Raw genomic sequence first — 16,042 nt, 5'->3', positions numbered from 1 at the left:
TCTAGGGAACAAACTAGAAATCTAATTTCCTGGTTTAGTCAGTGCAAGATAATGCACTCCTCTCTCTAGCCATGACTAAAGACAATAAAGAATCTTCAATTCTTACAATCTACCAAAAAAAAGGACTGGATTAATACAGGATGATGAATAACTTCTTATACTACTTTACTCCCTGTGATGATGCTTCATTACCCAAAAGAGAAACAACCCAGGAGAGGCCTACGCTAAAAAAAATACTGAAGGATTTGTTTCCCAAGCTCTCAAATTTCTCCCCAATTAACAAGTGAGCCAACAGCAGAATACAGACCTTCCATCCCCAATAGAACTAACTATCTAGCAGTCTAACCAACTGCTCTCTAGATACGGGCTTACATTCCAAGACACCTTATATATAAAACTCTTTTTTTCCCCATCCCACTGCCCATCATTCCCTGACTTTTATGCTTTCTTAAAAGAAAAATCATTAATTGAGATGATTTGTTGAATTTAATCAATCAGTGCAGCATTTCTCTTTGCCTATAACAAAAAGGTACTCTGTCCTACATCCTGGCACTGCAAGGCCTTTAGTACAATCCCTGGAAGGAGAACAAAATCTTTGTGGCATACTAAATACAGAGGGCGGATTTCCTCCCCTGAACACAGATAAATAAATAAGCCAACACCAAAGTAAAGTCATACTCTAGGGGCTGAGGGGTGTAAGAGCACATTTAAAGTGAATAATAAATGAGAGCTCTGAGATATAAGCACAATGACAATTTAGGAAAAAATCTTTTAGTAATACTATATAGGAATAAAATCAGGGTTTTAGAGAGGACAGGGTAATTAATTAGCATACAACCATCTTCTATTTGTTAAGTCTGAGTTGAAAGGCATTGTTGTTCAAAGTAAGGAGAAAAACACACTGGCACAAACTCTTTTCAATGAAAGCCACCATGAATAACTCATGTAAGATTTTGAGGTCGAAATTACTTTAGGGACGTAAGATAAAGTTACACAGGAAAAAAAAGTACAACTTTGCAAGACCAAACTAAATGGAGCATCATAAATACTGTATGTAAATCACCAAAAAGTAATTATAAGCACTGGATACAACACATATTATGGTACCTGGGGAAGATGACAAGGCAAAGGAATATTGACAGATGTTTACATAACAGGAAAAAATAAATGAATATAATATATATATATATATATATAAATCAAGTAAATATATTATCCAAAGACATGACCCAAAGGGTATTCACATAAGCATATTTTAGGGGTTGAGGCAAGGGAAATTATAAACTGGGGAGAGAACCAGACTTGGAAGGATTTTAGACTTCTCGTTTTGAAAAGAAATTTACAAATTAGAATTTTACATATCAAATTTAGCATTAAAGAATACAAACAGGTTATTAAAAGCCAGCAAAAAGTAATCTTATTAGCCTCACCAAAAAGTCCTCTGGTTTTTAAATGTGATAAAGTGGAAAAATGGGATCTAAATATATAGAATTTCACTCATACTGAAACATGACAAAGTAACATGTAACTTAACCACAGGATACCAGATAATTGTTCTGCTGGTAAAATTCCAGGCCTTCACTCTTCCATTCAGCAGATCTTTCTCACTATCCCATTTCCCCCACATACATAACCATCTCACTCTTCCCTTACCAAAAGAAGCATGAAGGCCTAGATTAGTAGCCTTACTAAAAAGCCTGAGACCAAAAGACACAATAAGAAAATTTCTTTGCAATTAAATAGGATAATAGTGAGAGAGAGCAGAAAGAAAAAGAGGGAAGAGAAGGCAAGTACCTGAAACTCTGTAACTAAAATCCAAGAACTACTAAAATAGAGTATTAACCCAGTAAAAGCAGTGTTTATTATATATTATGTCCCCAGCACTGTTTTAGGCACTGTAAGGTACAGCAAAAGGGAAGAAACACTGAGCCACCTTCCCCAAAACTCATTTAGTCATTCTACATACTGTTAAGTGAAACAATTATGGATCTATAGATAGTATTTTATAAAACACTTCATGAACGAGGAAAATTTCTGAAGCAAAATTATGAAAGATGGATGTGGTTTCATCGAAGGGAAAGAGAACACTCCAGGCAAAGTGAATGGCACCTAAAATGTCTAAAAGGTAGGCACAGCAGAAAAGGAGAGTACCTAGGGAGGGAAAAGAAAATGGAAATTAGTTTTAAAAATGTCTACAATCTTCCATTTTTAAATGATTGAAGAGACAACTGGGAGCCAATTCAAGGTTATAAGAAGGTGATAACTTCAAAATAGCACTCTAGGCTATTCTTATAGTAGAACAAATAAAGTAGGGAGATGCTAGAGCTAGAGAGGCAATTTAGGGATTTGGGGGAAAAAATACTCTTTTGGTGAAAACAGTGAACCAAAAGACTCACTAACAGAAATAGCAGACTACAGAGGAGGCATAAAGATCTCTCTAGTGGAATTCAGGGAATTTTTAGTTTTCATCTTTACATTGTAATGTACTTTCTAGTATGGTTGTAGTCCCTTTCTATATTTTATAATAAAAATAATTAAACCTATAAAGAACAAACCTAATGTATATATACAGCTGAATAATAATTTTTTTTAAATCAAAGGGCAGTTTATTATAAAAGAATCAAAACAGAAACTCTAAGTACCAGTGTGTACACTGTACACATTTAAATGACTCACAAGAGTGAAGTTTTTTTCATATATATTAAGATCACACCACCTTGTTTAATCAAAAGATGTTCAAGGAAAACTATGACTCCAAACTGCATACACAATTGCCATTTTAAACAGACTGCATTTCAAACATGCAACAACGCCACTGGTAATAAAGCTTTGGAATGGGTGCTCATTCTATTACTCTACTACAAACAGGATAGAAAGCAAGACAGGTTGAAAATTGATTCTAAGTAGAATGGAACTTGTCATTGTCTACATTAGCACTCCTCACTCCTCTGTTGCCATTTTTAGTAAGTACTCCTTGTCAATTTTGAAGAGTTGCCATCCTTCCTCACTGGACAGATCAGAAGCACCTCTTCTTTTGTAAAAGTTGATAGATGGTTCATTCCATTCTGCCACCAAGAAGTGCATGCTGCTGCAGCGACATTTCATCGCAACCTGGCTTAGATTCTTTAGAATTTCTGATCCAATGCCAAAACCTCTATAATCACTCATTACGAAGAAGTCCTCAAGATATAATAGCTTGCCAATCCATGGGTCATATGTAAAATAGTACATGGCAAAACCAACAATGTTGTGTCCTTCCGGGGTCCAGTACTCTTTGGGCACTTCTGCAACTAGGCAGTGGTAGAAGGGGTGCTCTCCGAAACCATCCTCTAGCAGATCTTTTTCAGTTAATAGTACTTGCTCTTCCATGTATTCATATTTAGCCAGTTCCTTGATCAGCCGCAGGATGTCACTGCAGTCGGCGGCGGTGGCCGGGCGAATCACGAATTTAGCCATTTTCGTCTTTTGCTTCTCTTTCCTTTGCGGACCAGGCCCCTGTACTTGAACAGCAGGAGGTGGTGGTTCCTCATTCATCTCCCGGGAGCTTCCTCTTCCTAGTCAGGCTGGCACCATGACCCAGCGAACCAAGGTAGCGGAGGGGGAGCTTCCGCGAAGCTGCGACTTGAAACTGCGCGTGAATAATAATTTTTAAAATGTCCATGTGTTCACCATCCAATTCAAGAAATGGAAAAATTAACACTGAGTTTGAGGCTCCTTATTGATTACATCATTCTCCCTCTATCTTCTGGAGGTAACCATTATCATGAATTTTATAAAAATCACTCCCTCTTTTCACTACAGTTTTACCACATACATGTATGCTAAACAATATAATATTTAACGTTTTGGATTTTTGAAACTTTTTATTTTATTTATTTTTTTTAACGTGGGCAGGCACCGGGAATCGAACCCGGGTCCTCTGGCATGGCAGGCAAGCGTTCTTGCTGCTGAGCCACCGTGGCCCACCCTAAACTTTTTATTTTGACATTATTTCAAACTTACAGGACTGTTGTAAAAATAATACAAAACCCATACACAGGACTCCAACAGAGCCCCTCCCCTTCCCCAATTCCACCAACTTTTAACATTTTGCCACATTAGCCATGCCATTCTACCTATGTATTCATGCATCTATCCATCCATCCTTCTATTTCCTAAACATTGAGTGTAGACTATGGACATCGTGTTCCTTGAAAACTTAATACTTCCATACACTTCCTAAGAACAAGGATATCCAACTTATGTAAGCACTTTAGGGGCAGTTACCAAGTTCAAAAAATTTAACAGTAAAATTTAGCTGCCTATACTCCAGCTTTTTCATGTGCCCCAATAATGTCCTTTGGACATTTTCTCCTCCATTATTATATCCAGCCCAGGATCATGTATTACATTTAATTGTCATTGCCTCCTTATTCTCTTTCTTTTTGTAATTGCCAAAACATATATTCAACATAAACTTTTCCCATCTCAACCATTCCCAAGCATACAATTCAGTGGATTACAATGTGGCACCACCCTCACCACCATCCACTATAGAACTTTTCCATCAACCCAAAGAGAAACCCTATACCCATTATGCATTAACTCTCCATTTCCCCTGACCCCTGGTAACCTCTAATCAATTTTCTGTCTCTGTGATTTTGCATATTCTAGTTATTTTGTATACGTGTAATTTGACTAATTCCACTCAACATGACGTCTTCTAGGTTCATCTATGTTATAGGACATATCAGAATTCCATTGTTTTTACAGCTGAATATTATTCCAGTGACTGGATATATCACATTTTGTTTATTCATTCGTCTGTTGATGGACATTTGGGTTATTTCTACCATTTTGCTACTGTGAATAACATTGCTATGAACATTATCTGTGATAATGTGAACATATCTGTGAACATATCTGATCACATCCATGTTTTTAATTTTGGGGGGCATATACCTAGAAGTGGAATTGCTGGATCATATGATAATTCTGTTTAACTTTCAGAGGAACTGCTAAAATGTTTTTACAGTGGCTGGACCATTTTACATTTGCATCCAACTAGGATTCCTACTTCTCCACAACCTTAGTAGTAATTCTTATTTTCCATTTTTAAATAATAGCCATTCTAGAGGATATCAGGTAGTTTTTATTTAGTTTTTTACTATTTCTAATTTGTATATAAATGGCCTCATAGTTTAGGTAGTCTTCTGTGACTTCATTTATATTCAATGTTGGTTTTTTCAATGTTGTTTTATTATAAATTGATACATATAAAACTGCAGGTCATTAATTTTCATTATTATGCAGAATTTTACCATGGGAATAAACCATAACTGCTTTTTGTATTTTTTTTAAATGCTATTTTATTGAGATATATTCACGTATCAAACAACGTATCCAAAGTTATAAAATAAATTTGATCCTAATGTCATCACATAGTTGTGCAATTACAACCATGATCAATCTGAGAACATTTTCATTACTCCAAAAAGGAGGAAGAGGAAGAAGAGGAGAGGTGGAAGAGAAGGAGGAGAAATAATAATAAAAATATAAAAGAAAACCCAAAATATCCTATACCCCTTATCCCCCACTATTTTTGACCCCTAGTAATGGTATGGTACATTTGTTACTGTTAACCCATACTTTTAAAATCCATTCTACTGTACTTGGACAGATGGGTTGCTTCCATTTTTCGGAACATTCTGGAACATAACTTCTGGTACTTACGTATGAGATTTTCTATGGAATATATTTAGGAGTGGAATTGCTGGGTGTAGGTATATGCAAGTTTGATTTTACTAGACAATAGCAAACTGTTTTCCTAAGACATGGCGTAACTTTATATTCGAACCAGCAGTGTATAAAAGTTCCCATTATTCCACCTTTTTGATACATTTTATCAGACTCTACATTTCTACTAAACTGAAAGGTAAGGTGGATCTTACATTTCTTGGATTACTAATGAGGGAGAACACCTTTTCATAGAGGGAGGGCTTAGGGATTGTATTAGGTTCTCTAGGGAAACAGAACCAACAGGAGATATCTGTTAATATGAGATTTATAAGGGTTTCTCATACAACCATGGGAATAGAAGAGTCCAAAATCTGTAGGGCAGGCTGTGAAGCTGGCAGCTTGGATTAATGTGTAAACAAACTCCACAAGAGAGATTTGCTGGCTGAAGTAGAAGCAGTGAGAGTCTCTCTTTTCCCTTAAGAGCCTCCAACTGATTGGATTATCTCATTGCAGGAGGCATGCCTTAGTTGATCATAGATGTAATCAGCCACAGATGCAATCAAATGATTGATGATTTAATAAACCAGCCTTCCATTTCGTCAACCAGCCACAAAATATCTTCACAGCAAAGGTCAGGCCAGTACTTGCCTGACCAGACAACTGGGCATAATCATTTGGCCAAGTTGACATTAGAACCTAACTATCACAGGGGTAATGCGGGTTTTCTCTTCTAAGAAATGACTTCTAGTGTCTTTTGCTCATTTTTCTATTGACACATTTATCTTTAATTTATTCTTTATAAGAGCTCTTCATCTATTCTGGATACTTAGCTTTTATTGGTTACATAAATTGCATATATTTTCTCCCAGTTTGTAGCCTTCTCTTCTTACTCTCTTTATCAAGTCTTTTGATGAACACATGTTCTTGAATTTTTTAGACTAAAATGTATCAAATTTTAATATTGTGTTCTACCCTTTCACATCTTATATAATAAAGCCTTTCCTATTCCTAAGGTTATGGTACTCTCATATTTTCTTATAAAACTTAAAATTTTGTCTTCCACATTTTAATCTTTAATTCATCTGCAATTTTAGTTTTGGTATAGTGTAAGGTAGGGATCAAATTTCTTTTCTCTTTTTTCTGTATGGATAACCAATTGTCTGATTTACTGAAAAATCTATTCTTTCCCCCCTGACTCACAGGGCCATATCTATTCTAAGTAACAAGTTTCCTTATGTCTGTTTTTGGACTCTAGACTTTGTTCAATTGGTTTGTCACACTGTGTCAATAACCACATTGTCTTAATTAGTGTATTCTATAATAAGTCTTAATGTCTGATAAATTATGGTAGTCACTAGTACAGTTTGTCAAATATTTCTAATTCTTCCCTTTCAAGAAGATTATAGGATCACATTTTCTGGCCCTCCTGTGATTCAGTGGGGCCATATGATTAGTTCTAAGCAATGAATTATAAGCAGAAGTGACCTATAGTTCTTCTTAGTTGAGCATTTAATTGCCTGTCCAACACCCTCCAGAGCTCTTTTCCCTCTGGTTTAGCAACTAGTAATATGCATCATGGTTGCAGCTGTGACTCCTGAGTTACTAACTGACTATAATCCAAAGAATTTCTCTACTAATTGGTAGTGGACAAGTAATGTGAATGGGAAATAAATCTTTGATATGTTTGCCACTGAGATTTTAGTATTGTTTGTTAGCATAGTATAACATAGCAAATCCTGACTGATATATAGAGCAAATTGCTCAACTTTATTGCTCTTCTTTAGGAAGGTCTTGTCTATTCTTCACTGTTTGCTCTGACATATAAATTTCAGAATTTATATTCTCAAGTTCTAGGAAAAATCTGCTGGAGAATAGATTAGTACTACCACACTGGAAAACAGTTGGCATTATCTAATAAAGTTGAAAATAAACATATATTCCACTCCTAGGCATGTATGCAAGAGAAATGTATATATACATATAAACAAGAGAGATGTACAAGAATGTTCTTAGCAAAATCAAGAATTGTAAACAATCCAAATGACTACTGGTAGTAGATTGGATAAAAACGTGGTTTAGTCACACAATGAAATATCAGATAGCAATGAAAATGAATAAACTATACCTGTGTACAACATGGATAAATCTTAAAAACATTTTTTTTAGCAGGTTAAAAAAAAGAAAGAGTGATACCACTTGAAATAAAAAAACATAAAATTTTAATTAGATTGTTTAATAACAGAGAGACAGGTAGCAAAACTACCAAATAAGTAAGCGATTATCATGAAAAATGAGGATAACGGTTACCCCTGGGGAGAGGGATGGATGTGATTGAGAAAGAATGGAGAAGCAATACCTGTGATGTTGGCGATATTCTATTTTGATCTGAGTGGTGTCACAGGGATGTTTGCTTTATAACAATTTATTATATGGGTCTCTTGGGGAGGGGAGGGTTGCATAACTGTCTTGCACTTTTTTTGTTAGATTTATTCATATATACTTATACTTTGTTGCTATCATAAGAGCTATTTTTTTAAGTTGTATTTTCTAATTATTGAACTAGTTTAAAGAAGTGCAATTGAATGTTATACATTGATTTTTATATTTAAAAAATCTGCTCAACTCTCTTACTGATCTATTGGTTTATTTGCAGATTCTTTGGATTTTTTTAAAATAATCACGTCATCTGCAAATAATAAAAATTTCCCTTTTTGTTTTTATTTTTATACACTTTTTTATCTTATTATACTGACTAAAAACTAGTTCTAGTTCAACACTGAATTGTATTATTTTCATATTCTATAAAAGATATTTTAGAAGTTGTTCGAAAAAACAACTTCCCTTCTGTACTTAGGTGTCTAGGGGGATCCTATAAAGTCTAGTGGTTGACTTTGTTTATCTCTTTGGCTTATATAAGGATACTGATTTACATTAAAATAACAATTTGTCCCTCTGGACAGGGTGGCAGCTAGTTCTCGAGAGTCCCACCTGGACGAATAAAGAATATGGTATAGTCCTTACTCATTATAGATAAATAAATTCTATCATCCCTTTCTGCTACAGATAAGAGATTTCTCTGCCAGAGATTTCTCCAGGATTCACATCATCCTTGCTTTTTTTATTTTTTATTTTGTTTTTTGTTTTGTTTTGTTTTCATCTTGCTTTCATGACTTGGTTTTTTTATTTGTTTGTTTTGCTCTGTTTTGTTTTAATGCCATGAACCAGACTTCCCTTGGACTTGCTAATTTCATCTAAAATTAGATACTTAATGTCAATGTACCTTTCAGAAAATCAGGCCAAATGCTCCTTTACATGGACTTCTGTCTGAACGAGCATAACCAAAATGTTAAAATCAACTTGTAAAAAATTGGGTTTTATTAAATTTAATATTTGAACTTCCTAATAAATCAATAATTTATTCTATGTTTTACTAAAAATTAACAATGGTTCCAAACGAAAGGTGAGGAAAAGATATGAGTCAAGCGGCACGAAGTTCAGAAGACACAGTTATCTTTTCTTAAAGATATCTGCCTACCATAGGCTTAAAAGTAATGCTACTCAGGGTGGTGAAATGGTGGTTCAACAGGCAGAATTCTCACCTGCCATGCCGGAGACCTGGGTTTGGTTCCTGGTGCCTGCCCGTGTGAAAAAAAAAACCAAAAAACAAAAAAAGTGATGCTACTCAAAGGAGAGAGGCTGAAAGCTTTCACCCTAAGATCAGGAATGAGACAAGGATGCCCTCTGTCCCCACTATTATTCAACATTATACTAGAAGTTCTAGCTAGAGCAGCCAGGCAGGAAAAAGAAATAAAAGGCATCCAAATGTGAAAGGAAGAAGTAAAACTTTCATTATTTGCAGATGACATGATACTAATTTGTAAAATCCTGAGAAATCTACAACAAAGTTACTTGAGCTAGTAAACAAATTCACCAAGATATAGGGATATAAAATTAATGTGCAAAAATCAGTAACATTTCCATACACAAGCAATGATGTAACTGAAGAGTCAGTTAAGGAAAAAGTTCCATTCAAAATAGTAACTAAAAGAGTGAACTCAATTAGGGACGTAAAGGACTGTACACAGAAAACTACATAACATTGCTAAAAGAAATCAAACAAGATTTAAATAGGTAGAAAGACATTTCCTGCTCATGAATAGGAAGGCTAAATATAGTTAAGATGTCAATTCTACCCAAATGGATCTACAGATTCAACACAGTACAATGAAAACTCCAACAACCCACTTCAAAGACTTGGAAAAACAAGTTACCAAATTCACCTGGAAGGAAAAGAGATCCCAAATTACTAAAAGGATCCTAAAAAAGAACAAAGTGGGAGAATTAACACTTCCTGTTTAAAAACTTATTATAAAGCCACAAAGGTCAAAAAGCATAGTACTGGCACAAAGATACAAGTATTGATCAACGGAATCAAATCAAGAGTGAATAAATAGATCACCAAATCTATGGTCAACTGATTTTTTACAAAGTCCCCAAATCCACTGAATAGGAACAAAATAGTCTTTTCAATAAATAGGCATGGGAGAACTGGATATCAATAGCCAAAAGAATGAAAGAGGACCCTTACCTTACACCCTATACAAAAATTAACTCAAAGTGGGCCAAATATAAGAGCTAGCACCATAAAACTTCTAGAATAAAATGTAGGGAACCATCTTCAAGACCTAGGAATAGGAAGTAGCTTCTTAAACTTTATACCTAAAGCACCAGCAACAAAAGAAAAAATAGATAAATGAGAACTCCTCAAAATCAAATGTTTCTGCACCTCAAAAGACTGTCAAAAAAGGTGAAGAGGCAGCCAACTCAATGGGAGAAAATATATGGAAGCCACACATCGGACAAAGGTTTGATATCCTGTATACATAAAGAAATCATACAACTCAACAACAAAAGAACAAACAACCCAATTAAAAAATGGGCTAAAGATATTGTTCTGGTTTGCTAGCTGCCAGAATGCAATATACCAGAAATAGAATGGCTTTTAAAAAGGGGAATTCAATGAGTTGCTAGTCTACAGTTCTGAGGCCAAGAGAATGTCCCAATTACAACAAGTCTATAGAAATGTCCAATCAAAGGCATCCAGGGACAGATACCTTGGTTCAAGAAGGCCAATGAAGTCCACAGTTTCTTTCGCACCTGGAAGAGCATATGGCAAACACAGTCAGAGTTTCTCTCCCATCTGGAAAGGCACACAGTGAACACGGTGTCATCTGCTAGCTTCTTCTCCTGGCTTCCTGTTTCATGAAGTTCCCCAGGAGGTGTTTTTCTTCTTCATCTCCAAAGGTCACTGACTAATGGGCTCTCTGCTTCTTGTGGCTTTGTCATTCTTCTCTGGCTCTCCCTGAATCTCTTATTCTTCAAAATGTTTCCACTTTTATAAGACTTCAGAAACTAATGGGTGGAGACAAATTGTCACCTAATCCAGCTTAACAACCACTCTCAATTACATCACATCTCCAGGGAGATAACCTAATTACAGCTTCAAACATACAACGCTGAATAGGGATTAGAAGAAACAACTGCCTTTACAAAATGGGATTAGGATTAAAACATGGCTTTTCTAGGGGACATACATCCTTTCAAACCACCACAGATATGAATAGGCATTTTTCTTAAGAACAAATACAGATGGTTCAAAGGCACATGAAGAAACTTTCATTTTCATTAACTATAAGAGAAATGCGGATCAAGACCACAATCAGATACTGCTTCACATGTATAAGAATGGCTGCTACTAAACAGGAAACTACAAAGATTGGAGAGGATGTGGAGAAACTACGACACTTATGCTCTATAGGTAGAAATGTATAATGGTATACAGCTGCTATGGAAGACAGTTTGGCGGTTCCTTAGGAAATTAAATATCAATTGACCCGGCAATAGCACTACTCAGTATATAGACAGAAGAGCTGAAAGCAGTGACACAAATAAATATTTGCACAACAATGTTCATAGCGGCATTATTCATAATCGCCAAAAGATGGAAACAATCCAAGTGCCCATCAACAGACAAGTAGATTAACAAAATATAGTATATACATATGATGGAATTTTATGCAGCAGTAAGACAAAACGATATCCTGAAGCATTTGACAACATGCATGAAATTTGAGGACATAATGCTGAGTGAAATAAGCCGGATACACAAGGAAGTTAGAGATAGGTGAACGGTTAGCTAATGAGGTTGAACTTAAATGTAAGCGAATGGATGGCGGTGAAGGCAGTTTATTAGTAGATAAGTAATATTGCCATATTGAAGGTGAAGATGATTGAAAGTGGTTACATAGAGCCATGTATCCTACTGATTAACACTACAAATTTAAATAAGTTCTTGCAAGAACTACCTACTTCAAAGGTATGATTCTTGTACAAAGAATGTTTAAGTTCGGGATACAGGGGGAAAGCTGTTATTGCATGTTATGGAATATATTTAACAGGAAAACATCAGTAGTACTACAGCAACACCAGAGGTAAATAATGGGGGGAGGGACAAGTGTTAAGGGGAGGTTTAGATTTCCTACTTGGTGAGGGTGTATTTATTGGTTATCTTTCTCTTGGGAACAAGGAAATTATCAAAAATTGAGAGTGTTGATGGACTGTGGACTTTGGGCATTATACATGATGCCTAACAAATGCAGGTGGCTGAAGGATGCACTGGCTAAGAAGTAGATTGGAGAATAAAGGTGTATACATATGGTCAAATATTGTGCTATTACAAAAAGGAATGAAGTTGTGAGGCATGCAACACTGTGAATGAACCTGTGGGACATTTGGTGAGGCAAAATAAGCAGAAATGAAAGAACAATTATTGTATGGTCTCATTTAGAAAATGTTTATAGGAAAACAGGGTCCTAGATTGTAAGCTCTTATAGCAGTCACTTTAGTCCAGAGTGGTAATTATTATTTCTGGATTCTGAGAGGCTGTTCTATATATGTACAACCTGGTAGACATTGTCTATATTTCAGAACCTCACCCACTCTTTGAGACCAAAGAATTTTGTCCAGAACCTAAATTTTCTATAGCACATGATCTAACTCAGCCTGTCAGGATAGATCATTTAAACAATCAAAACACAGGAAGCCCAGAATAAGAATGAGGACCTTTAATCCTGTATAGCTTAATGTAATGCCTGGATACATCCCAGAATATATTAAGCCAATAATTAAAATGTATTGGCAAAGTCCCTTGAGGGATGGGAGAAAATATATAGAACTATTAAACTTTACCATCAGGATATCACCTGATATTGTGTCAAACATTAGGCACACCCAAATCAATAGCCCAACCTTTTGATTTTGAGGCTTACCCTTGTGAAGTTTATGTAGGTGGCAGAGAAGCTTAACCTACCTATAGGTATGCCTGAGAGTTACTTCTGGAGGACCTCTTTTGTTGCTCAGATGTGGCCTCACTCTCTCTAAGCCCAACTCTGCAAGTGAAATCATTGCCCTCTCCCTTAAGTGGGACATGACATCCAGGGTTGAAAGTTTCCCTGGCAGTATGAGAGATGACTCCCAGGGAGGAGTCTGGTCCTGGCACTGTGGGATCAACAATTTCATCCTAATAAGAAGGGGGAAGAGAAGTGTTCCAAATAAGGTATCAGTGACTGAGAGAGTTCAAACAGAGTCAAGAGGCGACTCTGGAGATTATTCTTATGCAAACTTCAGTTAGACATTGCTACCTATCATAATTTGCCAAAACCCAACCAAAACCATTCTAATCAATCCTAAAGAGCACCTAGGGCAATATATAAGATTCTACAAAGGTCCCATGTGCTAGGACAACTTTCCAGAAACCTACAACCTCCAGATGAGTTCCTGGACAGGTGAGTCCTGAAATGTAGAGGGGCCAGCTCTCCAGAACACCAGCTCATTCCATTTCCCAACCCCTTATTACTGACAGCCCCTTCCAACATGAAAAGGTTGGAATGGGCATAGCCCAAATACCCCTACAGAGCAGGAGAAAGATCAAAGGTGATGATGGAATTATAAAGAGAGGGTAGGGTTTAGCGAATGAGTATAATTACTGAATCGTTATATTGATATCTCTTTTGTTCTCCAGTATCCTAGAGCAGCTGGGAGTAAAAACCTGAAATTGTATAATTGTAACCCATACCAAACTCTGAAATCTGTTCTACAAGTAGTTGTTGTGCTGTTCTTTGAAATTTATTGCTTTTTTGTATATATGTTATTTTTCATAAAAAAGAAAAAAAAGTTTATAATGATGAAGAAATATATCTATTTGTTCTAGCCTCCAATGTTCTGGAGCAGCTTGAATGAAAAATCTGACATGATGATATGGTAGCCCCTGACAAACCTGGATCTGTCCTGTGACTACTTGTTGAAGAGTGCTTTGAAAATTATTGCTTTTTCCTTTCTTTGCTCTGTATATATATATATGTGATATTATACAATAAAAAAAAGTTAAAAAAGAAAAAAAATACAAGTGACACTAGTAACTGACTTTACATTTAATAGTATAAGCCAGAAGAGGTGAATAGAATGGAAAGAAGCCAAGGTTTCATTTATCCGTGTTAGTTCATTTGTGGTGACATAGAATTCACTTTTCATGTCATCACCCTCAGACAGAATCTACATTTTCCCCTTCCCACTAGTATAGGTGGTAAAGAGGTCTTATTTTTCCACTCTCCTATACCTTTTAAGAAAGCTAAGGGTAGGGCATTTTATCACCAAGACACAGTGCTACTTCCCAAAAGTAAAAGAAACAACCTCTGGTCAATTAATACCACCAGCAGATATAGAAAAGAAATGTTTCTTTTTTCTAAAAGAATCTTCCCAACAGGTTCCACTTTGCGGCACATTTAACATGGTGTCCATCTCTCCTAGAAAGGAAAATACATTCAGACTAGAAAAAGGTGCTTATGTTCCTACTCACTAGCAAGTAGATTCTGGAGAGTCACTCTCCATTTGCCCAACTGTGTAACATATGCATTGCCCTGTCCTCCATGTATGCCAAGTTTGATGCAAGCTCTATTCTGTCAGTAGTCACTTCCACCAGAATTAAAAAGTTCTCTTACATATCTCCGCTGAGTGCTCTAGCATAATACGGACATGATGCTTTTGCTGTGCTTTTTAATTATAGCACATGCCTCAAAACACTAAGATATTTTTCTCTTCTTCCTCTCACTTATCCTATCCCTGTCTTTATTCCTCATCCTTATTGTAAGACGTTAGTAAAATAAGAATCATAAATCACATGGTTCACCCACACACACAAAAGTGATGCTGGTCAAAAAAAATTTTTTTGGGTCAGTTGTTAAAAGTAACCAATATAACAGGGAAATTCTCCTAAATTTCTGGTCGTAGTTCCTTCACTAAGATGTAGAATCAACCAAATGAAACATACAGTGACCACATGCAAGCATTCCTGTGACAAACCAAGAATTCAGACTTGATGAGGCTGAAAAATAACTCTAGAAGTTTACTCAAAACTCAGGAACTTATTCAATCACAAATAATCCATTGTATATCTGTACCAAGAAAACACAGAGATGCTACCATGTTGGAAGAGTAGATAAAGTAATGGAGAATTGGCCTTTTACACATCTTAATTCTTCTTTTTTAGCAGCATCTCTAAAAATCTGAGTCACAAAGCTCTCATTTTACACCATTTTCTTGACTCTAAATGAACGTCCACTTTCATTTCCTTCAGAAATAAAAAACCTGGAGCCAGATGATGCACAAGGTAGAGAACTAACACAAATAATTTATTAAGTATGCTAATGGGAAATATTATGGGAATAAGATAATGGGAAATATTTAGTACTGGCATTTCTCAATAGGAAGAAGTTACTGCTAAACTTAGCTCTAAAAAACAATAATTAATTCCATTAAAAAAATTTTGTTGTTTATAATTTCAAAATGAAAATTTAGAATTAGTTTCCAGATAAACACTCAAAATAGAAGTACACTTGAATACCATCCTATCACATTAAGTAGAGTCATAGGGACAAAAAACGTTCAGAAAAACAGACTACCAAAGCCAAGCAGTAATTCTCTGAAGCAAGCAAAACTAATTATATCCATCTTTTGCACTAAACCACAGGCAGATAATTCAATAAATTCTTTACCATCTGCCTGATAAACCTAACCACCTCAATTTTGATCATTGGGAAACCTAATGGTAGTGAGAAGAAACAAATTGGAAGTACTTACCTTGAGAGCACAAAAGATGCAAGAATCTCCCATGCATTTGTGGGTTGTGAGTTGCCTAAAGCTTCGTCGGAAGATGTCCAAGTGCCATAAAACCTGGTGAAAAAGGAAAAATACTTCATTATTCTATAAA

At 35.7% G+C, this 16,042-nt stretch overlaps 1 protein-coding gene and 1 pseudogene across 16 annotated transcripts in view; both read right to left on the bottom strand.

The window, feature by feature from the left end:
- The window catches only part of USP54 (ubiquitin specific peptidase 54), a 194,630-nt gene that overhangs the window by 54,475 nt on the left and 124,113 nt on the right, over positions 1 to 16,042 (bottom strand). For all 16 annotated transcript variants that reach the window (XM_077124911.1, XM_077124908.1, XM_077124909.1 and 13 more), the window contains one exon: positions 15,913 to 16,005. In XM_077124911.1, the coding sequence (XP_076981026.1) occupies positions 15,913 to 16,005 (93 nt within the window). Of the gene's footprint in view, positions 1 to 15,912; positions 16,006 to 16,042 lie in introns of those variants that run through there.
- On the bottom strand, positions 2,584 to 3,649 carry LOC143653712 (diamine acetyltransferase 1 pseudogene; annotated as a pseudogene).

This window comes from Tamandua tetradactyla, chromosome 13 (assembly GCF_023851605.1).
Source record: "Tamandua tetradactyla isolate mTamTet1 chromosome 13, mTamTet1.pri, whole genome shotgun sequence".
Lineage (NCBI taxonomy): Eukaryota > Metazoa > Chordata > Mammalia > Pilosa > Myrmecophagidae > Tamandua > Tamandua tetradactyla.
This window is presented reverse-complemented; position numbering and strand designations above follow the sequence as displayed.